The sequence below is a fragment of the Struthio camelus genome, chromosome 5, assembly GCF_040807025.1.
Source record: "Struthio camelus isolate bStrCam1 chromosome 5, bStrCam1.hap1, whole genome shotgun sequence".
In the NCBI taxonomy this organism is placed as follows: Eukaryota; Metazoa; Chordata; class Aves; order Struthioniformes; family Struthionidae; genus Struthio; species Struthio camelus.
This window is the reverse complement of record NC_090946.1, coordinates 76,490,773-76,515,595: the sequence shown is the minus strand read 5'-3', so window position 1 is coordinate 76,515,595 and position 24,823 is coordinate 76,490,773. Positions and strand designations below refer to the sequence as shown.

Below are 24,823 nucleotides of genomic sequence, written 5' to 3'. Positions count from 1 at the left end.
CAAATGTGAAGGAGCTAAACTGAGTTACCTCAGTTGGAGACTGGTCCTTTGTAACTGATAGTGGTAATTATGTAGTACAGTAATTTACTTCTTACTTAAGGGTAAAGTAGCCATTTAACGAGGTTCATAGGCTAGACATTAACCTGATTCTTAGCGAATTTAATAAAGTTTTCTGAGTACCAGAGCTATAGTCTGTTTATTTTTAGAGGAAAATATGCAAGTTTCCCAAAAGATATTGGGGCCTTCACCCCCTTCTTGAGGGGGTGAGCTGAGTCCTCAGCTCAGCTTCCCCTGAGAATTTGCTGCAGGCTGTGCAGAAGAAGTTTATGACAAACTGCCCTGTCTTGACTGGGTCCTTTTTGCCAAACTGTGAGTGCCTCTCCTGAAGCCAGTGGACTTTTGCACTGCTATGAAGGCTTATTAGAGTTAATAAGAGTCTGTGGTGATGGAGTTCATCAGAACAGAAATGCGTGACAGAAATGAAGACCTTGATCAGAGTCAGGTTTGGTTGGTAATGTACCCTCTGGTTGATACCCTCAGTAGATTGGCCCAATATGGACATTGTGTCCATTTAACACAGGTCCAAGTTCTGCTGAATTTCATTTCTGGTCCTTCTGGGGAGAGGAAGGGAAAGCAGGGCCACAGATGCAGATGTGGATAAACCACATCTTTCTCGGGGGCAGTTTTTCCTAGTTGCACTGATATTTTTCTTTCCGGATTTTTGTTCCTAGTTCCTCCAGAGGCTGTTGGGTTTTTGTCTGCTGTTGGAGTCTTCGTTATCCTCCTTGCAGTCCTCTTGCTCTTCATCAACAAGAAGCTATGTTTTAAAAAGATAGGTGGACTCCTGTGCCTGGAGGAACAAGGGAGACTAAAACACTACGAAGAAAAGTCTAGAGGTCACGAGGGCCTTGGTAAGTATCACAGTATTGCACCTCCTCTGATGTACAGAGTCTTCTTGAGGCTTTGATTACTGCGAGGATAGCGCTATTTGTTGTCTAGAGTTATTTGGGAAAACAGTAGCGTTTTGGATAGACTATGGTAACCTCCAAAGATGGATCAAATAGATATACAGTTGTTACCAGGCTCCCGTTTTCTTTGTTGTCTGGAGTAATCTCTTGAGAAATGGGGGGCAACGCTGGGAGAAAGCGCACTCCTTGCTCTCTCTGTCTGTTATGAGAGTGTTTTGTTAACTGTGAGCAGTTCTGAGTAAAGGCACTGCCTTTTATCACTGAAGGATATGTCTGTCTTTGTTCTCTTGCAGTAGCTTTCATACGTCAGCTGTAGTCTGGAAACGTTATAGTTTGGGTAAACCCATGAGTCCTGGAGTCAAAAGAACAATGAGGAGTCCATCAGGGAATTTTACTATGTCACAAAAATAGTGTTTTAATGTCTGTCAGCCATCAAAAATGCATCCATTCTGGTAATGGTGGCAAGTGAGAATTTGGTGATTTCATCACGCATTTGTTTGTAAACATGCATGTCATAAGTATAATCATCCAAATAATCAGCCAAGTAGTTGCATGAGAAGCCTCCCAATAAAAAGGTCTACTTCTTTTTAGTGGTACAGTCTTAAAACTAATTGTAAAAGGGCACAATCGCAAAGCCTGGACCCCCTGGAGTTTTTTGATGCACATTTTGCCTTGTTCGCTGAGTTCAGCATGGCTATTGGAAAGTCCATAATTCGGCCATACCCCAAGAGTCCAGCACTTAGGAACGAGCAAAGGCTTGGACACTGCGTGCCATAGGACGTCAGTCAGACCAAACTTCGTGCTAAATGCTTTAAGTAAGCCAAGACCAGGCTGATGGCACTAACAATTTGAAAATGTGGATGGCACTGAAGATTTTTCCCTTCCTTTTAAAACTCCTAACTTAACTGTTTCTAAGCAAAGATTATTATTTTTTCACTAAGTTTCCTTCATCGATATTATTTTTAAGTCTTCCTTCCTTTCTCTGTCCCTCCCATGAAGTAGTATAAGACTGTGGCTTTTATTTCAGTTTTTAAGATGACACATCTCCCAGGAATGTGTGGGCGTTGGCATTCTATGGAGCTGTCACAGGCTATCATGTAAACATGTATTTGCAGTGCCTTTTAAAATGTGAATTATTAATAAACAGTGGCTTGCTTTTTTTTTTTGTTATTTTGTTCCTTCCAAATTCTGAAGGACAAAAAACTACTTCCCAGCTGACACACTCGATGGCAATTTTCATTTCAGAGTAAATCTTATGTGTCTGAGTAATAAACCTTTGAAAACATGGGCTTATAATGGAAACACTAATTCAACTTTAACTACAGCTGTGCCGTGCAAGCAAAATACCAAACACATTAATGAGGTGCTAAATCTGATATGGTAGAGGAATGTGTCGTAATCATTAATTACGATGGAGACTTAAAGCTGGAGACTGTTTTTTCTGTTCAAACAAAATCAGATTGGTGAGTTGGAGCTAAGAGCTATTTAAAAATATCAAGTCTCTATATTTAGGTTAAATTTTGCTATAGCCTTTCAATGCTTGTAAGGCCAATATAGAATATGCGTGTAGGAAATGCTAATGCTTTTTAGAGAAAAGCAGCATAAGAGAGTAGATGAAACCCAGGGCAAATATAGCATGTCATCCAGCAAACGTAGAAACCTGGAGCCTGAACTTTGTCAGGGAAGTCAGGAAAGCCTGTTTCTAGGCTAGCAGTTGCAGTTTGTGATGGTAGCAGCCTGTTCGAATGCCATAATTGCCTAATGAGGATGCTCTCCCAAGAGGAGCGTTGACAAGCAAGAGTTTGTTTCATAATCCAGGATCTGGCTTTTGATGGGTAGAAAAGAGCAGGATGGGAGAGTGTTTATAGCATATAATTTATTTGATAAGGTTCACTTTTTCGGTCTCAGCTTCTTTCTTCTGGTAAGCTGTGTTTATTGCAAGGAGGTCCTGATTCTGCAGACTCCACTGTTCCGTGACATGTAAGCTGTTAATGATTGTTTTTTCCAGTTCTCAGCTCTCAAATTGGGAATTTTTCATTTCTCTACATCTGGAATTCAGTGTTTCAAACCTATCTCTGTCTGCTACGATTATTAGCATTATAACGGGCTGAATAGTAGAGAAATCATTTTACATTTTGACCCCTCTTACACAGGCATAGATCTGGCATGACTGTAGTATCTGCAGTAGGATAAACCTGAACTTGCAACAGCAAATATAAATTAAGACTGTAGCCTGAGGTGTGTCTGGGTTTGATGCATGAGCTGGTTTTCTCTTATCCTTGAATCTAGTTGAGCGTTTACTTATTTACTAATAAAGAGAGAGCTGGTATAGGAACATAAGTAATGCTGTCTGCTCTGCACTTTGCAGGTGCACAGGGTGGCATTCAGAAAGTGTGCTGTGAAGTGTCAGCTATCTGTGCAAAGACTTTTTTGTTGTCTTTGCGTTACTATATGCAGTCTGACGTCGGAATGGGGGAAGTGACAGAACAAAATAGATGTTTCTGTCATCGTGACTCTAGGATACATCTGGCTGTTTGATTCCTAATTTAATTTTAATTGCATAGTTTGTGTCCTTATGAAAGGAACATGATAAGGGAAAGATCTTTGTGAAAATGAAGAATTAATTCAAAACCTTTTGGGAGACCGCAGGACAAAGCCTCTTAATTACTGGGACACAATGGCTAATGTTTCTGATGCTTGAGGTTTCTGTGGTTTGTATTGTTGACCTTCTTATTGACCTTAGTGATGAGCCCATGTCTTGAGCTTGGATGTGCTGCCACTGATTGCCTCTCACTCAGCTGCAGGAATCCATTCACTGCCAGGGCTGGAGCTCATCTGGACATAGTCAGCCTTAGTCTATTTAGGATAGACTTAGCACTGCTAGAGAGAGCTTAGAGCAGGCTGCAAAGCTTCATAGAGAAGCTGCTAAATACTTTACCAAGAGCGGAGTAGCGTAGAGTTAACTTCATAGATATCAAGCTTGCTTGGTTATGCTTGCAGCATGTGCAGAAGAGAAGTGACAGCAGCATGGAGGAGTCTTCAGCTGACTGGAGCAACGTAGAGCTCGGATGTACTTCATATGCACGCAATTCCTTAAGACGACAAAGGTTAAACACCACATTTTTCTCTTGGCCTTAACAGAGTCTACTGGAGTAGTTTCTCTCAGAATTGGTGATCTTTCAGGTGGACACGGAGGGGAATTTCCCCTTGGATCATCTCCCAGTGCAAGGAAGGAGGACCTTCCCTCAGAGGCATGACAGATGTCACTGGGGTCTGGATGTGAGACCTCTTTTCATGCTGTGATGGTTTGATGTCCCTTCCTATAGTGTGCATTTCATGACCAAGAGGTGGTGATAGTGTTTTTGCTTATGGTATTTATATTTTGGTTGAGCCCTTTGTTTCAAAAGTTCATGTCTGAAAGGAACTTCTTTGCGGAAACATGTGACAACACTGGGCAGACCCTTGTGTAAAGAGCTATATCTAACTGTGTGCTTCAGTGCTGTGATTCAGAAAAGAAAACAACCCACTTTGTTCTATACCTTAATCTTTTTATAATGATATGACCTAAGATCCGGGGGTGAAAAAAAGTGGTTTTCTTACTGTTTCATATCAGAACATTCCAGTTGTACCTTGCCTTGAACATTTGCCATGGTGATAAGCATGTACTCCTGATATGTGAAATCAGCTTAAACTTCATGAGATTTGAAGAAACATTTTTTTTTCCATTTTTCTCTTCTGTCTTGTCAGCCTCGAGAGTGCTTTCAGTTCATGTTCTTAGGCTGTTTTATACAACCACTGTTCTAGCCTCCAGGGCTAGCAGTGTACCTAAAATAAATAAATGGAGATGCGGTTCTTACATAAAACACTCATCTCTTGTAGCTGAGGCTGTGAGAAAAGCATCAACACCTATAAAATTCAACAAAGCCAGGAATGTTAGCAACACTGCCTGGATGTTGCCCTTGCTTTGTCAGTAAAGCCAGGCACTGGGAACCTGTCATGTGCAGAGAGCGAGACCATCATACTTTAGTGGTAGGCTTAGTTTGATGTTTGTTCATGCACAAGGTAGAGAAAAGACAAGTAACATGGGTGCAATGTGACAGTAACGCTCTGGTATGTACAGTAGACTGACTTTCTCTAGCAACATGGTAAGTCAGAAAGATAAGAATATGCTCTTCTAAAGGCATACAATTGCGGCTGGTCTTTTTAACACCGACACTGAGTATTTAGTAGCACTGGGCTTTGTTGTCCTTGCCAAGGTACAGATTGAAAATGAGTCTGGGTTATTCATGTCATCTTACTGGGGCAGGTAGCTTAGCCAGGGTGTTAGACTCCCTGAACAGTCCTTGCAGGGAGGGAGACAAGCTCTTGAAACGGAAGTTTCCAAATGCCAGAGGAAGCTGCTCTTCTAAATTGCCTTCTCTCTCTATTGTTTTTATGGAGGCTCTTAGGAAGAGTAGGTCATGTATGTGGGACCATGTGAATGTTGCTGTTGATGCCTGCCCTAGACATCAGAGTGTCTAGTTTGAAACAAGGTAGAATGAATTAAATAAAGGATAAGAGTAGCTGTGGGAACGGTTGCTGAGTTGGTAAGAACAACTACTGGACCAGCTATATGGCTCTGAATTCTTTTAAACCATTTGAAACTAGGTCTAACTTTACAAGTGACCCCTGAGTCTCCCAGCATGACCAGCTGAGCTGGTGATTGACCTTGCAGGAGTGAAAGGAGATGGGAAGCATGGACTTACCATGTATGTACAGAACGATAACAAGGGTATCCAGGTCTGGCCACAATGTAGACGTCACCACTGCATCAGTACTACATCATTACTGTTACCACAAAGGGTAACAAGGAGTGGATGGTTTTCTTGCATTTGCCACTCAGGACTGTGGTTTCTGAACAACGCTTTCCACATTACTTGCTGGTGGTCCGTACAGAGCAATTTGCACAGGCTTCATAGTGATGGAGTGTGTGGGGGAAGAAGGAGTAACAGTAACTGGGTGACTCCTCAAAATATTTCTAAAATAACTTCATTTTGTTAAGCAGCTAGACGTGCTCTCCCACTGTTAATTTCCATGCAAGTAATTGCTCTGATTGACCCTGGCTTGTTTAGTTACTGCACACGGAGTAGCATGATTGCAGGAGGAGTGGGGCCTCAGTCTATTGGGTCTGCTCTATAAGAACAGCTTGACAGCACTGGTGGGTGGGTTCGAGTGGTGCTGTAAATTGGTGTTTCTCCAGCCTTTTGAACTTGTGATTTCCTTTTGGCTCCTCTGTCTTCATGCAAGCCGATGAATGACAGCAGCTCAGTTACAGAATGTGCTGTAATTTCTGACTGCAGGTTTATACATTCATTCCCCTAATCCAGTAATTACAGATGTTTTTCACTCCTCTGCTTTCAAAGAACTCAGTTGCCTCTTCTAACACCACTTTTCTATTACTCCAGCCATCTGTGAGTTTCTTTATGCCCTCTTTGTAACCCTCAATTTGAGAAATGCAAATATAGATAATAAAAGTTATGCGTTCGTGATTTGTTGCACTACCGCTCAGCACAGAACTGTGTTTTTATGTGCCTGTTGTGACGTGTGGCTATTTAAATGCAAAGGGCCTTATTTTGATTTGGAAGACTTTACTGGCTTCGGTGGAGTCACTCTGGAGTGACCAGTGTCAAGGCAGAATCTAGCTCTCGGATATATCCAGGCCAAATGCTATGGTCAAGGAAGGAGTTTCCATTTTCTCCTTCCTGAAAATTCACTCAAGGTGGGAATTAGTATTTGGATGGCAACAGCATCTATGCATGCAGTCATAGATTCCCGGTTTTGTGAGCTCTGGATGAATGTGAAGCAAACACACTTCCAAATTCAAGAGTTCTTACAATCTAAATAAAGGAGAAGGTGTGCAGTGGTCAGAATGAGAAATTGCCATCCATGCGTCAGCCCTGTTACTGGTGCAATTTCTGAGCGTAAAAAAATTTAGATGCTGGACTTCTGGGAGCACTGTTTTTTCTGCTTGAATTTTTCACCGTTCCTCTACATTGAGGACAGACCTGGCTTTTTTGAAAGAGGCTCTACAGGTATGAGCAATTAATGTCAAGCTTACCTAATAACTTTTGCTGCTGGCCCTTTCCGCTTCTCCCCACCCCACTATAACTGTAGGGATCAGTAGTTAATTGTTGCTATTTTTGTAACGAAAGGAGAGTGTACAACAAAGGACTGGGAAGAGGGGAGAGAACAGCATGGGGTCAAATATCCTGACCAAAACCACTTCTATCATTTGGAAATCAGTTTTTACAACTAGTTTGGCACAGCATCAGTAACAGTGAGATGCCTGCAAAGATGTGAGATGATTAGCCTAGGCTAAACCCTGTTAAGCAGGGTGCGCTGCTGTCTGCCTGATCTGATCTCTGTTTTTACTTCAACTTCTCAGGGGATGCAAGAGCAGTGCTTTGCAGGAGTGGGTTTATAACCCTTCAGTTTCTAACCTATGAACATTTTCCAATGAGATCTATGTATTTTATTGACATAAACCATTAGGTCTTCCTCAAATCCCCTGCAGTTTTTGGATAACCAGCTGCAAACTATTATGACAGAGCACATGATCACTTAGAAAGCGTCTCTCTGTTGATTGGCTTGCATAAGTAGCATTTTTATAGCACGTAGGCCAGAAAGTGCCAAGATGTTCTTTATTTTTGTCTTCTTTTACCTTAGGGAGACTGGGTCAGCAGCAAAGCTCACAGTTGACATGAACCTTGAGCGCTCTCTGTGAACTTTCCTGGTAACACTTCTATAAGAGCCTCAGATTAACAGAACGGCTTCTAGTGCACAGGCTAGGTTTGGCACCTGGAATTTTAACTGGAAATAGAGTTTCATCATAGCAATCCATGCTTATCCTTCACTGTGAGAGTGGAAGAGCTTGATTAGCATCTTGTTAAACATCACTCTGGCAGCCACAGGAGGAGCAGAGTTGAGAGTGTTCCCAGAATTAGGATAGAGGGCTCCTTAGCCCAGTGCTCCCACTGCCTGCCTTCAGTGGAGGCCGTTTCAAATCATGTGTGCTAGTTGGGCTCCAGTCTGAAAGTAGAATCAGGCTCATGGTGGTCTTCAATAGCTTAAAAAGAGCTCTCAATCATCCTACCCTTCCAAGCCCTCTCCTCTTCCTCCTTTCGTGGGCTTGCCTTTGCACTGACCCTTGATGTTCTGGGCATCAGCTTGGACTCGGGCCTCATTTTAAGTCATTATTCCTAGGCTTAGAGCAAGGCTTTATGGCGTGTCCGTAATACAGCATTTCCTAAGTACCCCCACAAATAAAGCTCCTGTGCATGGAGCAGTGGCGTTCCAGGTGGGTATGGAGGACTGGGTGCTCTCTTTATGAGATCAGGAAATAAAGACAAATAATTATCAGTGGCTTAATTAAAATTTGAGAAGTATGGAAGGCGGGAATCATTCTCCTTGTCATATGTTGTATCTAAACTGGTGACCGAGCACCAATTGAACTTCAGTTGTGGGAAGCTGGATTCAGCGAGCTTCCCAAACTGTTAATAAAACTTTTTGGTACAATTTCTTGGCAGTGACAAGAAAACAATCTAAAGCAGTGATATGACAAATTTGTCTTCTGATCTTTGGAAGCTGGGAGCTCCCTGCATTTCTATGCTGGACCGCACGTTCCTAAGTAGGGAGGTGAGGTGGTGGAATTCTTTCTCATTTAGTATTTCAGAAAAAAAATTTTACTTAAAAATTTTTCAGTTACTGTGTACTTGGACACTGTTTTCAACCTGTGGTCTACAAGCCTTGGAGGGCCTGGGAGGAGTCTGGCACACATAAGGGGACTTAAAAAGCAGGATTTCATGCCTATACCATACGGTAGCCTGAACAAGGGAAATCTCCAGGGACTGCACCTTTAATGGCAACTTTTTAGGGGCCTGCATATCAAGAAGGCTGGAACATTTTCCTAATGTTATAAACCTGTGCATTCTGGTATTTCTTGAAATTCTACTCATAGTCTTTTTTAGCTATGCTGAAATCGCACCTCTCCATAGGAATGCTACTCGAGGAATAATGATTTTGTCAAGACAAGGGAGTATAGATTGTAGATGGCCTATAGTAAAGGTTATGACGGTTTCTGTGAGAGGTCTAACATTGATCCTTTTAGCTATCTGATTTTTCAAGAGGAGGAAAAACAGCTCTGAGTTCAGCAGGCTATTCAGTGTGAAAATTCTTGTGGTTAGTTTTAGAAGGTGGAATTTGAAGTGAATCCACTAATTTTTTTTCTTTTTGCTCTCTTTTTGGATGAATGCTTTCAAAAAGAAGTTGATTTTTCTTTCCCACACATTTCAAATGTTCTTCTCAGTTTTGTTTTTTTCCCCCCCCCCTTAATGCAAGCTGAAATTGTTAGTTGTTATTTAAAAGTAAAAATCTGTAAGGTTGAAAAGGCTGTGTTGTGAAGTGTATCCTAAACACCCGGTTAAAACAGTGCCCGCTAATTAAGGGACAGCGCTCCTGGGAAACAGCAAGCCTATAAGAGATCAAGCCCCTTTGATCCTCTATACAGTTTGTAAAACCGTTACCCGCCTAAACTACTCTGCAGCTTGTTACACGTTTTATCCATCTGCTGCAAGACCAGAAATAAGCAATTTATAATTTGACTGAATTCCAGTTGTTCAGCGTAGTCCTGACTGTGGCGTCCTCAGTAAGAGAGATCACTGAAGGAAAAGCAAAGACTCAACAGGGTCAGGCACCCTGGAAATTGTGTTACTTTGGCTGGTAAGTGTTATGTAGTCACTGGCTGGATTGCGTGTTGCACAGGTAAGACAATGACAAGATTCAGATTATTCCACTGATGAACGCTTCAGTGTCTGTGTGTTACTTATCTATTGAAATCAGAACATTTGTTTTGGATGTCTGGCTTTAATCCAGACAAGTTTCTCAGGTCTTGGTTAGAATTCTGGATTTGTCTGTGTCTGTGCGTGTGTCATTTTTGCGATAGCAGAACATTTGGGACATTCACTTGGTACTTAAAAGGTGGAAGTTCAACTCTTATCTGCCCCACTGAGATGACTGGGTGACCACATCCAATCACTGCAGGTGATTTTAAAGCACTGCATTAATCCTGTGGCTGAACTGAAATGTCACTTTGAAAAACTCCCTCAATCTTTGTAGTCAGGACAACAACCTCCCGATCGTGGAGACTGTTGTGCAGCACCGTGATATTTGGCTGAGCCTTCAGGCAGGCAGCCACTGCACCTGAAAGAAGTGGACATGGTTCTGTTGAATCAGAGGAGTGTTAGCCTTGAAATCTAATAACACGACAAGCTAATTATTCCCTGTGAAAAGATCACAAGCCTATGATTTGTTTCTTTTTGTTGTTGTTTTTTTTAAAAAAAAAAAATCAGTGTTTCATTTTAGCACCCATATGTTATATCTGTGTTAGTTAACTATAACTCCTGCGTGTTTACATCCCTCAAAGGGGTCACTGCTGTCTTATACCTTGCTGCTGAGATAGAGGCAGATGGTTAAGTGAGAGGTTAAAAATGCATCCTGTATCCAATACTTAGCCACCCAAACTTACCTCCTTCCATGCCTGGGGGAATCTCACTGTCCAGTGCATCATCTCCTTCCAGTGACATCTATGGTGCTCATGCCTTAGCAGTAGCAAATCTGTATTGTGCTGAAAATGTATCATTTGGCATGTGTAATCAGTTTAGGTCTGTAACAGAATCAAATTGCACAAAGCAAAGGGGCTTGGACAAGAGCAGGGCTGGAAAGAGGGAGGTCAATGAAGGGAACAGCTCACCTGGGAGGTTATGTCTTGACATCGTCTGTTCTTTGCCAAAGATTTAATGCATGGCAGGGGATGTTACCCACGTCCCAGGGGCTGAGCCAGTGGCCAGCAGTTGACAGATGGAGATTGGAGCAACATGTGCCCTGAGCCAGAAAAGTTTGTAACAGTCATCAGCTTTTCAAATGGCTTTAATCACCTAAATTCATTTATTGCCTTTGTTAGGACTGTGATTTTAAGTATATGTATGTTGAAACTGATAATAACCTTCTTTAAAGTGTCTGCAGAATACACTGTAACAAGGTCAACAGCCCTGAGCAAAATTATTCAGCACAGATGGTTCAAAAGGAAAAGACCTTCTAAGTCACTGATCTCATCTGTAAAGAAGATGCTCCCCTAAAAAGGTGGGATCTCCTTAGTCCATGCTTATTTTAATATCCAAAACAGTGTGGTTCCTAGTACCTTTCTCTGGAGACCATTTCACGAGGTAACAGACGTTGCTGCAGAGGTTATTTTCTTGCTGCTTGTACTGTATTTTCCCTTTACTTTGATTACTCCTAGCTAAGCGTTTGCCATCGTGCTAAATGGTTGTTTCTTGGGGAGTGAAGCACTGACATTGCAGAAACCTCTGAACTCAGCAAGACACAGATTGATGCTGGTATTAACTATTTGAAGCTTATTTTTGTTTAATCTGTCTTTTAGCCCCAAATCTGTAGCTATTTAATTCTTTCCTCCTAAACCCATCATCCTATTTGTAGGCTTTTCCTTCTTCTGTAAATTCATCAAAGAAATTCTGATCTCATAGTGATAATGTGAGAAGGTATGTATTAGAGAAAAATTGTTTTCATAACTTGCAGAAAATTAAAGAGCTATGTTCTTATTTAGAATCAGATGAGTTTTAAGAAAACAAGATGTGATCAGTCTGTCTCCATCTCCATTCAGAAAAGTCACATCTCACCATTTGTCTCAGTCCAAAAGGTTAATATTTACATTTTTACAGATATGCAATTATTCTAGATATAACACTACTTTCATAACAATTAAAATATACCAACTTTTATAATTGCCTTATGATTGCTCCCCGCTTAAGGAATGCTATAAAGATCTGGGCTATGTCTGCTTCCATAGTGAAGAAGTAGCTTAGTCCAGCCGCTGAGGGTTATAATGGGTATACGGCCATGATACCAAGGCTTTCGTTAATTCTCTCCTGTTCCCAGTAATTTCATATCCATAATATTTCACCTGCTATGTTTTGTTCATTTCTGTGAAGAGGAAAAGAAATTTGGGTTGTGAAACTCTGTAGACAGAGGGGACTTCTTTGGATCTTTTATAGAGCGTGGCATTTGAGATAGTTATCTGCCATGGGCTCATTCTGCAAGCTTTAGGCCTGTCACTTTAATCAAGCAAAACCTAATTCTCTCCAAATTCTCCATACTTCCCTTTTCCCATCTGGATGTGATAATGATAAGGGTGTGGTAGAAGTCGGGGCCACGAAGTTCTTTTGATTTTTGGCTGCAAGTTGGTTTGTATTTTTGTACTAGCTCTGTTGATGGCTGCAACCAGAATGTGTATGCTCAGAAGAGGTACTTTTGCTCAGATTGCTCTATGTTTACATTTTTGCATAAGGTGGTAGCAAGTGAATGAAAGTTTTGCAGAGTTCTACTGGAATATGCGTAATTTGTCCATCATTTCTGGATTTCTAGTGGAATTCTGAAATGGGTAGAAGGCATTTTTCCATTTCTCCTCTCTGATCTAGACATCTTAGGAACGTAGCGTGTCGACAGCTGTTGATGGACAAGCAATTTACAGTAATCTCTTATGATGCTTATTCTATAGCTCCCTGAATTATAAGTGACATGCTGGCAAAACTGAACAACTGATCATCAGATTCTGGCATAGTGTTAAACATGGCTTCTGAGGCTGCTCAAAATTTCCTTCAGCCGCTGTCGTCTTGGATGTCCCAAATATATGAAGCTATCCAACAAGCAGGAGACTCTATATCTGCGTCACTGCTGAACTTGAGTGGAGCAGGTCGTAAGTCAGAGGAAGAGAGAAACCGGGACTTGGAGGATAACGGCGGCGTTTATGAGGATTATTCTGAGGAATCAGAAGATGAAAGACACCTGGACCTGTGGGACGAGGAATACTTGCATCCTAGAGTAGACGATCACGTTCCACTAACAGGTCCTGGTCTTGTTCCGCAAGCCCTCCCTTGTGGCTCTGATGTGGCTCTGCAGAGGCAAAAACGGGTTAAAAATGCTACCAGCTTACCAAAGCAGTGTGCTGAAAGCCCCAGGTCTTTGGCAGCCAATGGATCATACTGGACTAATGAAGATCTCCAGCCACTTGATCGACTTCCTACCATTGCTGAGGAAGGTGGTGAGCCCTGCATGAGGATGAGAGACTGTGAGCATGACATCAGCATGAGTGGCTCCTTAAAAAGTAATAATGGCAAGGCAAGCTTAGCAGGTAAGCAGCTAGCAAGCACCCTGACAGTATTATCCAGGCCTCTCTTCTCTGGCATTAATTTGATTTAGTTGCTAATCTGCTTATTTTGTTCTGTCATCTCTGTTTCTCACAGCTAAAGTAAAACCCCAACAAAAACTCCAAAGAAAAATGCAGCTCTTCCCTGTTATGTTCCTGATTCTCTTCTCTTTTCTGAAACTAATCTCACTAAAATAAATGGAAATCTCCAGGTTGAAACACTGTGTGTTTAAAAGGCAATCAGGCCCTATTGCTGTAGCAAAGAGCAGTTTGTTCGCCCCATATTTTGCTTCAGTTATCAGAACCCTTCAAAGGGAGTGTTTAGCCTTAAGCCTTTGCTTTGAGAGCCATCTGCCTTTGCGTCATTGCTATTAAAGATATATATAATCTCAAACTTTGTTTCTTTGTGCCAGGAATCTCAAGATGTTACTGTACCATGTGCTGTGAAATGCTGTACTAAAAAGCTAGCCATATCTCATGATTTTATGGAGGAAAGGTTCCCAAATCGCTTTCCTCCCCTCCCACCTCCCCCACAGCTTTTCAAATAAAACTGAAGAGGACAGTAGGCAGGAGATTATGGGAAGGAGAACCAAATTTGATATTTTTAGTTTTAAATAGCCTAACTACAACTTGGGATCATTAAGTGACATGAAAGGCTTCTCAGACAATTGTATTAAGGACTGAATCTCAGCCACCTGACTCCTACTCACCAGTTATCACTATAAGTGTGGCTTGAGGTTCCCCAGGTCACAGACAACTGACGAAGGTGCATATCTCAACAGCATGCCAGGAAGCTGGAATCTGCTGACCCAGTCTTTGGGTTGTGGTGGGCTAAAGCCGCTCTTTAGGAACAACTTCCTTCCCGAGAAAGGAGGGGGAAAAGGGGAGAAAAGGGGAGTGGTCTAGATATGAAGCTGATGAAAAGCTTGAGACTCACGGAAGTTCTTCAGAGCTTGGCTTCAGATATCTACGCTATTTTTTGAAATGGGAAATGGATGCTTTTGAAAAGTTTGCCTTAAGATGACAAGGAGTTTTACATCACTTTTGGCTTCTGGGGAAGCCTTGTGTACCTAGCCTTGCTGTGCAGCCAGCAGAATATCAGCCTATTTGTTTTTGTATATAATAGGAATACCAGACGGAGGGGGTATAAACCTTGTTGGTGTTCTGTGATGAATGTTAAAACTAGCTTCTTTCTTTATTACTGTTCCTCACACCATTACGGCCAGAGAGTAAATAATTAGGAAGAGCTTTTTGGTCTAGCTGTCTTGTCTCCCAAATTGGGGCTGCTCATGTCATATCCCAAATGAACAAGTGCTGGTTCTTGGATTAAGCATCCCAGAGCTGTATCTGTTAGAGCTTTTGTCTGCATGGCTCCTCTACCTTTTGGTACCTGCAGGCCCTTTCCTTATATTCTGCCGGTGCGGTATCCTGACCTTAGAGTCTGTTCACAGGCACTGAGCCAAAGCCAAAGGGCTGGATTTGCTGTGTGTGCTTGGATCAAGCGTCCAACATGCACATGGATGCAACAGAGCTGAGCATACAACCCTGGTGCTGCTGGGCTATCTCTTATTATTAGTTTTCCTTCACAGCAGCCTATGTGGAGGCACCAAGGACTGAAAGACTGCCCTTGCAGAGCTTCCCCGCAGCTATGTCGCATGTGCCAGGAGCTTTCTGCTTCTGCATGAGGAGCTTTAGAGGGCATCGCGCCATTTTTTACACCGGGGGAATCTCACTCCAAAGGCTTTCAAATGATCTTTTATCTTTTCCTCTCTCTGCAATGCGCTGTACAAAGGGCCATCTGGTGCTCCCCTGCTTCAGGGTCAGAGGACTGGGACCCGATTCCTTTTTTCATGGAACTATCTAAGTTACATAGTACAAGGGAAAGCTCTGAACTGTGGTTTGAAATTGTCTTCCATGAGAACTTTGATGTGGAGGAACACGTTTCGCTCTTATAAGTGCTCCTTCACTTCCAAAACACACTCATGCTCTTTCTCTTTCATTTTCAACTCTGTTTCCTCTTACTCCTTTAGATTCATTCTCTAACATTGATGATATTTTGATGATAACCTAGACATGCAGAGAGATTGTAATACCCTGATAACTTAAAATTGCAGTCGTGAATTAAAATGATCAAGAGAAGATGTTTGAGGTATCCTTATTTCTGTTAGCTTTGTTACCTAACCCTACGTGATAATATAAGAGAGCGTATGGATTTGCTGACATTCAGCAAAGGCATTTAGTAGCATTGATATTAGCTTTGAACATTTTTTTTCTTTACATTTGGTGTTTTTTCCCTGTTTCTGCAAAATACATGTTTCCTGTTTATCCTTATATTCTTATATTCTTTTCAGAACATTGCATCTTGACTTTATTTCGCTTAATGTACTGTATTTCTTTCCACAATAGAATATTTTAAAGCTAAATTGGCACAAAACAGTAGCAATGCTGAAAGCTTTTTGTTGCCATGGAAATATTTCTGGGCACTTACTGAAGACCTGGTTGCCAATAGTAATGTAACAGAGAAAATAGACATGCTTCATTTAGCAGCCACTGGTGATTAAAGAGCCACAGAAACCTGTTACAAGGTCATTCCAATATATAGCTTATTGGGTTTAGGCAAAAAAAAGACCTCGATGAGAGACTTTTTTTTTTTAAAGCCACAAAACAAAATGCAGTTGTCATCCCCCATTCTTAAACTTGCAGCATGCTTCTGAGATGAAAGAAAATAGAATTGCAGTTAGAAAGCATCATTACCCCTTCTCCTTTTTATTAAATATGTTTTTGATCACATTTTTGCCTCCTAGGAAATGTTTCCTAGCTCCCAGAGTACCTTTTCTGAGGTCTCAAAGCCGCACAGACGTTACTGAAAACCATTTTTAGGCATAGGGATCTAAAAAAGTGCTTGAACAATGAAATTCTTGGGTTCTTAAGTCAAATGTCTTTTAGGTACTGTGAGGCATGCTAATCAGCAGGGTGCAGGTTTGGCTGCTGCTGAGACCTAGTCTGTACTTAAAAGATGCTAGTAATGTTGTGCCAAGTTTTCAAGCAAATGCAGGGAAAAGTTCTTCACCTCGAATGCTTTTGATCCACAGTTTAAAAGCGAGGAGGTAGTTGAATAGCAAATATTGCAGTGCTGGCTGATTGGTATAAGAGGTTAGCGACAGGAATGCAAACCTCTTCATACATGCAGATCCCTGCCACCATTTGCAAATTGTATAACTGTAAATTTTGCAAATACAGATGAACTTGCTCCTACAGCTTCCTGGAGACCTTCCTTCATCATCTCATCTCAGTGTTTCTGAAAGAGAAACAGGCCCCTGCCTCAGCAAGAATGGGGAAAGAGGAGCCTTTGCCTCCCCCAGCAGCTAAGATACTGCTGATCAGCTGACCGGTGGTGGCCACTGAGAGTGTGGCTGCCAAGTCCTTCATTGTGCATTTGGCTTAACAATGGAAAAAAAGCAGTGGAGCAATACGCCACTTCTAGAAATAGTGCGCTGTCAGAGGAGGAGTAGAGCTGGCCAGTCCATCTGTTTCCCAACATGACTCTATTGAAAAAATAAGTAATAACAGAAAAGGTGAAGAGCAGCAATAATTGTTTAATGAATGCAGCAGTCTTAGTCCATGTCTTCCTCAAGGCCCACATCCTTTTCAAATGAAAAGTCAGTGACCATTGAGCTAGTAGTTTCAGCAGGTGCAGAGAAGGTATGGAGACAGAAACACTAGCAGAGCTTTATCTTCTAGATCAAAACTGAAGTATTTTTGCACAATATGTTCTGTGATTGAAGAGTCTCCGAAACCATCTGACACTGCGTTCATACCACTGGTGTAGTATATAGGTAAGCACTGCACTTAAATTGCACAAAGTGTTTGGCGATTTTTCCTTCCTGACAAACAGTGCTAGCTAAAGATTGTGTTTTGATCACATGAAAATAAATTTTTGGACCTTGGAATATCAGGAAGTTTGATGTCCTAGTAGGAATCTCGTCTGGATGGCTAGACAGTTGGCCTCAATACATGTGCAAGGGGAGGCACATAGAGGCTCTGGGAGTGTTTAAAACTAGAAGGCGCTGTTCCATTTACTTACTTTGGCCTCCAGCTTAACAGGGGTCATTGAATTTTGCCAATAATTGCTGTAGTAGAGGGAATTATTCCTTCTGCTGGATGTGAGCAGAAAGGACCTCAGGAAATGATCGTTCATACAGCCAGGAATCCTTAGGCAAGAAGCAAGTTTTCATTAGGTCCTGCAATCCTTTATAGCAAAATACACACGTAATGAAAAGACGTTGCATGTGTGACAAATCAAATTTCTGCTTGAACCTGAGACTAAAATAGATAGATGGCCAGTTTCCACTTAAAGATCCTAAGTGATGGTGACTTTTAGCACCTGCCTGGTTAAGGAGTCAGTCAGTGCTCTAGCTAGAATGTATGTTTGGGAGCCCAAGAAGAACCAGTGCCCGTACTCAAAGCAGGACATTTAAAGAGGCTACACTGAATCAATAGCACCACTAGGACTGATTGAAGGAAAGCAAAGAAAGACAATGGACAAAAGCAACTTCACAGAAAATGTTCCTGGCTGCTCAAGTGGGAGAAAGCACTGACGTGACTGGGGTTACGCATCTGGTCTCTGAAGAATGCGGTGAGAGCCTACAGCTTCCTGAAATGAAGCACAGATGTGAGTCTGCACTGAACTGTTGCTCTCTTTCTGGAAAATTTCAGAGCCACTCAGAATGTGTTTATGTGTGTACTTTTGTCCTTGCAAATGTGGCTCTATATTTCTTTTTATTTTTACATTTAAAATACTCTTTTGTGATTCTGTCTTTTCAAAGTTTCATGTTACAAGGTGTTGCCATCCAGAATGCCAAAATCAAGCAGTGAAAAGAGCATTTGATGGCCCTGGGAGGAGGAGGAATGTCAGCTTCACAGCTAGGGGAATGAAGGCAAGGAGTGGGTCAGGAGAAAAGTTTTCAAAGGTAGCTTCATCTTAGGCCTGACTACGAGCATTGCTGTTCATCCTCACCCCTGCTAGGAAGGTCTGAGATTTTACATACGGTGTCTTTATAAGCCCCCAGTGGATCAGAGTGGCCTGGATTCTCATCGAGTTCCTTGTCTGGTGGGCAAAGCTGCCTCCTGCCCAGCTCTCAAAGGGGCTCTCAAAGGGGCATGAGGAAGGATATTCTGTTAGGAGTGTCTGTCATCTGTGCTTGCCATCTAGAAGGTTGTGTAAGCAATGTGGAGGAAATCTAGAGGAAGATTTATTTAAAAGGAAGAAATGGATGTTACTATTCAGCCGAGTTACAGAACAAATTGTGTGTGTGAGCCTGTGTGTGTTTGTGCATGTATTTTCTGATCCACTTTTGCTAAGTGGCATCCTCTTCCCACTCCCCATATGGCAGTTGCGACTGTCTTCCTCTGGGAAGATTGTTTAGGACTAGAGAGGCTTCATTTACCAATAAACAGCATCTTGGCAGCATCTGGGAAGTGCTACATCTCTCCTAGAAACCTTGCCTCCTCACCTTCCATCTCCTACTACAGGCGAGGCAGGTGTGAATGATCTCATTGCGTCGTGCTAGAGATTACGTGCACGCGTACTAGCAGCACTTGCTGCAGAGCTGGATCATAGTATTTTTGTGCTGATACAAACTGTAGTCCTTTTTGTCTTTTTATTTTTGCAGTTGCAATTGTTGGTAGCTCAGCCCACTTTGTAGAAAGCTACTTGTGCAAACCTGTGACGGCAGGCAAACGCTTGCAGGAGGGAATGATCCTTAGCGCTATTGGAAGCGTGGACAGTCCTTTGTTTCTTCCTAGCCTCCTTGCCTTGCTTAATGCGTAAATGCAGAAAAAGCACTAGTGTGTGTTCATATGAGATGGGTTCACTGTGCCAAAAGGTGAGCTGACGTTGGTCCTCCCATCTTGCCAGGATGGGGTGTGGATATGACTTTCTTGTGCCCAGTTCATTTCTGGCTGTTGTAATGACCTTTGGGTAGCTGTCATCGTTTTGAGTTGCCTCGTAGACTCCTGAAACACGGTTATAAAAACTAAGGGGAAAGACTGAGGTGAAAGAAGAGAGGACAGTTATACTCATGGGAGAAAAAACGTGCAGTTTTATGCATGGAGAACAGCAGTGTTGTGCTGCTTTTAGGTAACGTGGAAGATGTGATTGGGCTGTACCTCTACAGATGCTATTTGTGTGATTCTGAAGCCGTTCCCTCAGAAGGAGTTAGGGAGGCTTCATTAATAACTGTTTGTAATCTAAATGATGGATGTTTTAGAAAGGGTGAATCTCAAACCAGTCCACAGCAAAATCTGTAGATCCCTTCTAATGATTGTGCGAATAGCTCTCACAGTTTCCTCACCCCACCTAACAGTTCCCTGACACTCAGGCAAGTGCACCCATGTCTAGAGAGCTCAGCATTGAGATGTGAGCTGGTGTCCCTGGAGGCTGTCACTGTACTGACCATGAGTGCCACGAAAGCTGGGGGCTTGGATTCAGTTTGTTCCTCGGGCTAGAAGAGGTGGAAGCCCATATCTACCACTCTAGAGGACTGTGGCAGCATGATCTGTGTGGGAGTGTTTCCTAGCAAATAGCATGAGAGTTGCGATGCTGGAAGGAAAGCCCTGATTTTGGAGCAGTGAGAGAGCAGTTTTGCTCCAGGTCTGTGTCACAGGGTCAATTTTGGGGTCTGGACCTGTTATCATAAGTGACGTAGCCATAAAACTATTGGGCCCGAGGGTGCAGTTTTGCAGTTGTCAGTAGCTGATCTAAAACTGCCTTGCAGCTGAAATAGGTTGTCTGGCCCCAGTGACAGAGTTGTTAGGCCTGGCATGGAAAGGAGCGCAAGTGTGCAACCATGTGGGGAAAGGCGTCCCACTCCTTGCTTTGGCTGGGAGTTACAGCCCCTTCCCTATTACTTTCTGATCATATGAGTTGCGACATCATTGCTAAAACTGGAACAAGGAGAAGAGAGGAGGGAAAGGAGGGAAGGACGCTCCTTTTGGTGGCAGCGTGGTCCTGGATGCCTGCGAGTCTTGCTGCACCACATCCTCACTCAGCGCTGCCTAAGCCTATGATTTTCCTGAGTGTGCCCTGGAAACAGTGGTGTTACAGCAGTGCGCTGCTAAAGGGAGGCTGTGGTGAATCAACCCCATGGCAGCAAACAGAAAGTTTCAATTAGAAAAATCAGTGGGAATATAAATATCTGTCTTGTTGCAATGCAGTAGTTATCCGTAGCAACCCCAAACAAATATCTTTGCGAGGGAGTTGATTCCCACCCTGTTAATCAGCAAACAAAGACTTGTGGGTGTGAAGCTAATGGTTACAGGATTGAGTGTTAGGAATGGTATGTAATCAGCATGCATACGCTAGCTGCTGGCAAGTGTGGCATAGAGAAACTGCGCTTTAAAGAGGAGCAGGAGTGAATGTCCTGGGTTTCCTGGGCACTTCCTTTGCCAGCTTGAATTGTGCTAGGAGGAAAGTCATTTTTTGGGAGAAGTTAATGCCAGTTCAGAGAAACTTTTTTACATGTGCTGGAGAGGGCTGGAGTGCAGTTAGGCAGTGGGGCTGGATGAACCTTGGAAAAGAGAGTTTGCAAAGTGACTTTGTTGCGTTAGGAGGAGAAACGAGCATCTAAACCAAGGAAACAAGTAAAAGAGGTGGCTGATGGGGAACCTGAAGGAATTCAACCCATGAAGGTATAACGTCTACCAGGAAAAATGTGATGAAAATAATGCTTATAAAGTGAGAGTTATTTTTTGTTAGGAGGAAAAAGAGTGTGGCAAAAAGTGGCCATGGGGATCCAGCAATCTATGCAGCTTACTGGTCTGTGAGCATTTGCACTGCTGCACCCCGGAGCATGTACAGTGATGCCTGTGCCCTGCGGAGCCCCCAGTGTAGACACGACATCTGCTGCCAGAAGATCCTTTTCTGCCTGTGCAGCTTCGTATTTTCTTCAAGCAACCTAACCTAGGCTGACGAAGGGCTCTAGGCTGACTCACAGATGTAACTGCGACCACACCAGGGATTTTCCTGGTTTAGAACGTCTCCTACAGTGTAATCTCTTTTTCTTCCCCTTCCCTGCCTCTCCTGAGCCTCTACTAATAAAACCCGGTAGCATAAATGGCGCCTGACTCATGCTTAATCCACATGCAAAATGTGAAGTAGGTGATGGGGAAAATCAGAGAGGATTTTGCTTCTGCAGAACTTTTTGGCTGCCATTTCCTTTAGCTACGGAAGAACCGTAGGTAGCAAAGAGAAAGCCAATTTAAATCTGAATCCTATGTTCCTATTTTTAAAATCCAAATTCAGAAGTAGGAAAAAAAGCAACAGGAAAAGATGTTGATTTTCATGCTGTTTTCTGTGGGCCGTTCCCTATTTCTTTGCATAGCAGCCTGCAGAATTGGAGTTTTATTTATCTGACCGCTGTAGTGCTCAGCTGCGGAGGTGCTTGATAGTCAGAGTTGAATAATGCAATCAGTCCTGTTTCTTATTCCTTTCTGATTTCTTTTGTTTGTCCTCTCCCCCCCCCCCCCCCCAAACTTGCCTGCATCCTCCTATGCAAACATCCAGTGTATTTGCCTCCAGAGAGCTTCCAGTCTGGTTTGGCTCATGACGGGGTGAAGGGTGAGGACAGACAAGAAGGTAGAGATCAGTGTGTTGCAAAAAGAGGACCACCTTCTGTTAGTTAGTAAATGACTAGTCAATGGTTAGTCAGCCACTTTGTATGATCTCTTTATCCATAACGACATATGTAGAAAGATAATCGGTTTACTATGTCACAAACCATTCTCCATACGTATTAAATACATTTGAGGTCTAGGTGGATGGTCTGGACTTTGTTTCTTTGTTATAAAAGGAAGGCTTTTTGGTGATTGCTTTGTATCTCCAAACAGCTTAGAGCATAGAGGCACAGGACACACTCTTCCCTAGTTGAACCCATAAATCAGTTAGATGGGTTACTTTGTGCTTTCATTTGAACTCCTGGCTCAGATGATCAATAGCAAGTATGAGAAGATGACTCCAGATTGAAGACCTTGTGCAAACCAAAGCTGTAATTGCATAGGAATTGGTAGCAGCAACTCCACGTGTCACATTATATTCCGTTTATAAAATGGTCGTTCTTTCTGAGAAGCTTTAACACATCCATTCTTTATAGCAGACCTTTCCAGTTTTCCCAAAGAAAAGCCCTCCTCTTTGGTGTGCGCAGAGTTCTGGGCTGTGCTGAGCTGGAAGCCATTGCGGATCTCTGCTTCTCTCCTCTCATTCTGAGCACGAAAACGTTCAGGCCAGGCCGACGCGGCTCCTTCTGTAATAGCAAAGAACAGTGCATGGAGAAACCTTGGGAGCCTCCAAGTACATGCATTATGCATAGCTGTACTGATATTGTCTTCAGTTATATGATCAAATACAATTTTTCTATTTTTTTCTTTTTTTAATATAGTGCTTCTGCTTCCTTCAGAGCTTGATCCTGCTCCCCGTTGAAACTGATGAGGAACCTCTCACTGAAGTTAGGAGAGCAGAATCAAAATCTTTAGGAAGAAAGTGGACGCACAAAAGCAGAATTAGTTATATAGGAAAGCAGAAATTTGGAATTTGCTAACTTTTCATTGCTGGGCCAAAATGACCATTTTTTTAACATATAGCAGACAGGATGCATGCAATACATCTGTATTTTGCACCGCAAACTATATATTTTATTAGATAATTTTTTTGGATAATCTTTGAGTAAATAATAATGTATTCCTGATAGTTAATAATGCTGAAATAAATCCTTGAATTATTTATTTCACACATTTTAGCTCAGTGTATTTGGATGCCTGCAGACTAAGCTTATAACTGATTGGGTGTTTGAAACTTCCTTATAAAAAGCGGTAGTTTGAAATACCTTGCCAAAAAAAGAGGTCACCCTTCTCCCCTCCCTTTTCCCCCCCTCTCCCCCCAAAATCCCAATGCCTCTTTATGATTGGTGGGAAGTTGATTTGTAAAACAGATGCTGCTTATAAGTAAATGAGTTGAAGTTGCTAGAAATATGTATATTCTACACAACATCTGCAGATCTCAAGATGTGTTCATTATCTTCCCAGAATTTAGATTGTAATCACAGGTCCTTTATTTAAGTTTCCATGGTGATGTAGAAAATGTTTCCCTCTTGTCCTTTTCTAATCAGGACACTTGTATATTTGAGTGGTGAATGTTTTTCTCTCCTCTGGGTAAAGTTAGTTTTATTAATACAGAGATATTAACTTGACATGGAGCTATCTGCTCCGTAGGCAGAGATTCAGCAGCGGACATATCGAGCATTTGCTACAGATTCCCCAGTGCCACTGTTTAATTAGCCTATGTGTTTCCAAATGCAAGTAGGAAATAGCATCCAATGTCATAACAAGTGATGCAGTCTTGCTTTGGGGATTTGTAAAGTTGAAGTCAAAGTCAAGAGGCCAGTAATATATCAAAAGCTCTTCCCCTTCACCCAAGCAAAATTCAATAGACGGCACAGAGATGTAACTTGGCTTGTAGTTTGGTTCAATGTAATCTTGTCCGTAAAAACATTTCTAAGCACTGTGGAAAGAGATGACAAAGCAGCAGTAACCCCATCACAGTTAAAAGCTGCAGCTGAATTACTAATTTTAGATTTGTGGCCACATTTAATTTACAAAGGAATCCCAGCAGTATTGTCGCAAACGAAGCTAGTTTTGGTGTCTATCTTCTCTCCTACACCACTTACTTTTAAATGAGTCTAATGAGGTTTTGCTCAGTTAAGCGTCCAAAAAAGTGATGAGGTTTTCAAACATGTCCAGAAATTCAAAGGGAAACTCATGCTTGGGGAGTACAGGTTGCATGTCCTGCTCCATCCATGTGCTACAGAGCATGTGGGTTTGGTATAGCATTACCTTAGCAACTGCAATGCTTGTCCTTTTTCCTCATGCTTTTATCCAAGGAGATCTTTAATTCATTCTTCAACTTGATGCACGTCAGGAGCAGCTGTACAGCTCCAGAGTTGTTCTAATGTCTGCTTTCTGCATGGCTGCAAAGCTAAAAAAGCTCCAGATGAACCCCTGCTTCCCAGAAGATAGCAAATTGGTTGGAATTTTTCCAAACAGCTCCTCTAACTCTTAATTTTGGTCTGAATTTTTAGCAGTTCTGAAATAGGCCTGCCATATTGACTGCCCCAGAAAAAGGGCTGTGATCTGTTTTGCAGGGAGTTTCGCGCAGGTTGCCCCAGGGAGCGTCCCCGGAAAAGCTGGATCCACAGGCCCCTTGCGATATTTCTTTTCACAACTAGATTTCTACACTATGTGAATGTGTGTTTATTTAAATACACAGCCTCATGGATGCAGGATCTTAATATTGCAGGTTTTTTGAGAAAATGGTGAAAGACATGTCTTTTTTACTAAAGGTGATGTTTTACTCGGGATCTTTAGTAAGCTCTTTGAGTGAAAAGTGGACTTTTGTATAAACTGGAAGAATTCTTATTTTTTATCTTACATTACCAGAGTATATATACATATAAATAAAATTTATCAGCATTTGCTGACCATTTAAATTCATTCTGTAGATGTTGCATGAGCTGCAGGTAGTGAATTGACAACAGAGTTGACTGTAAAG

General features: G+C 42.1%; 1 protein-coding gene across 8 annotated transcripts in view; it reads left to right on the top strand.

The window, feature by feature from the left end:
• Positions 1-24,823, top strand: part of SYT16 (synaptotagmin 16) — a 113,488-nt gene that overhangs the window by 62,475 nt on the left and 26,190 nt on the right. For 5 of the 8 annotated variants that reach the window (XR_011141701.1, XM_068947357.1, XM_068947355.1 and 2 more), the window contains one exon: positions 732-911. Coding sequence is in view for 6 of the 8 variants with exons in the window: in XM_068947357.1 (XP_068803458.1) it covers positions 732-911 (180 nt within the window). In the remaining 2 variants the exon portion in view is untranslated. Of the gene's footprint in view, positions 1-731; positions 912-11,064; positions 11,145-12,576; positions 13,210-24,823 lie in introns of those variants that run through there. The other 3 variants (XR_693529.2, XM_009670699.2, XM_068947354.1) reach the window with 2 other exon arrangements.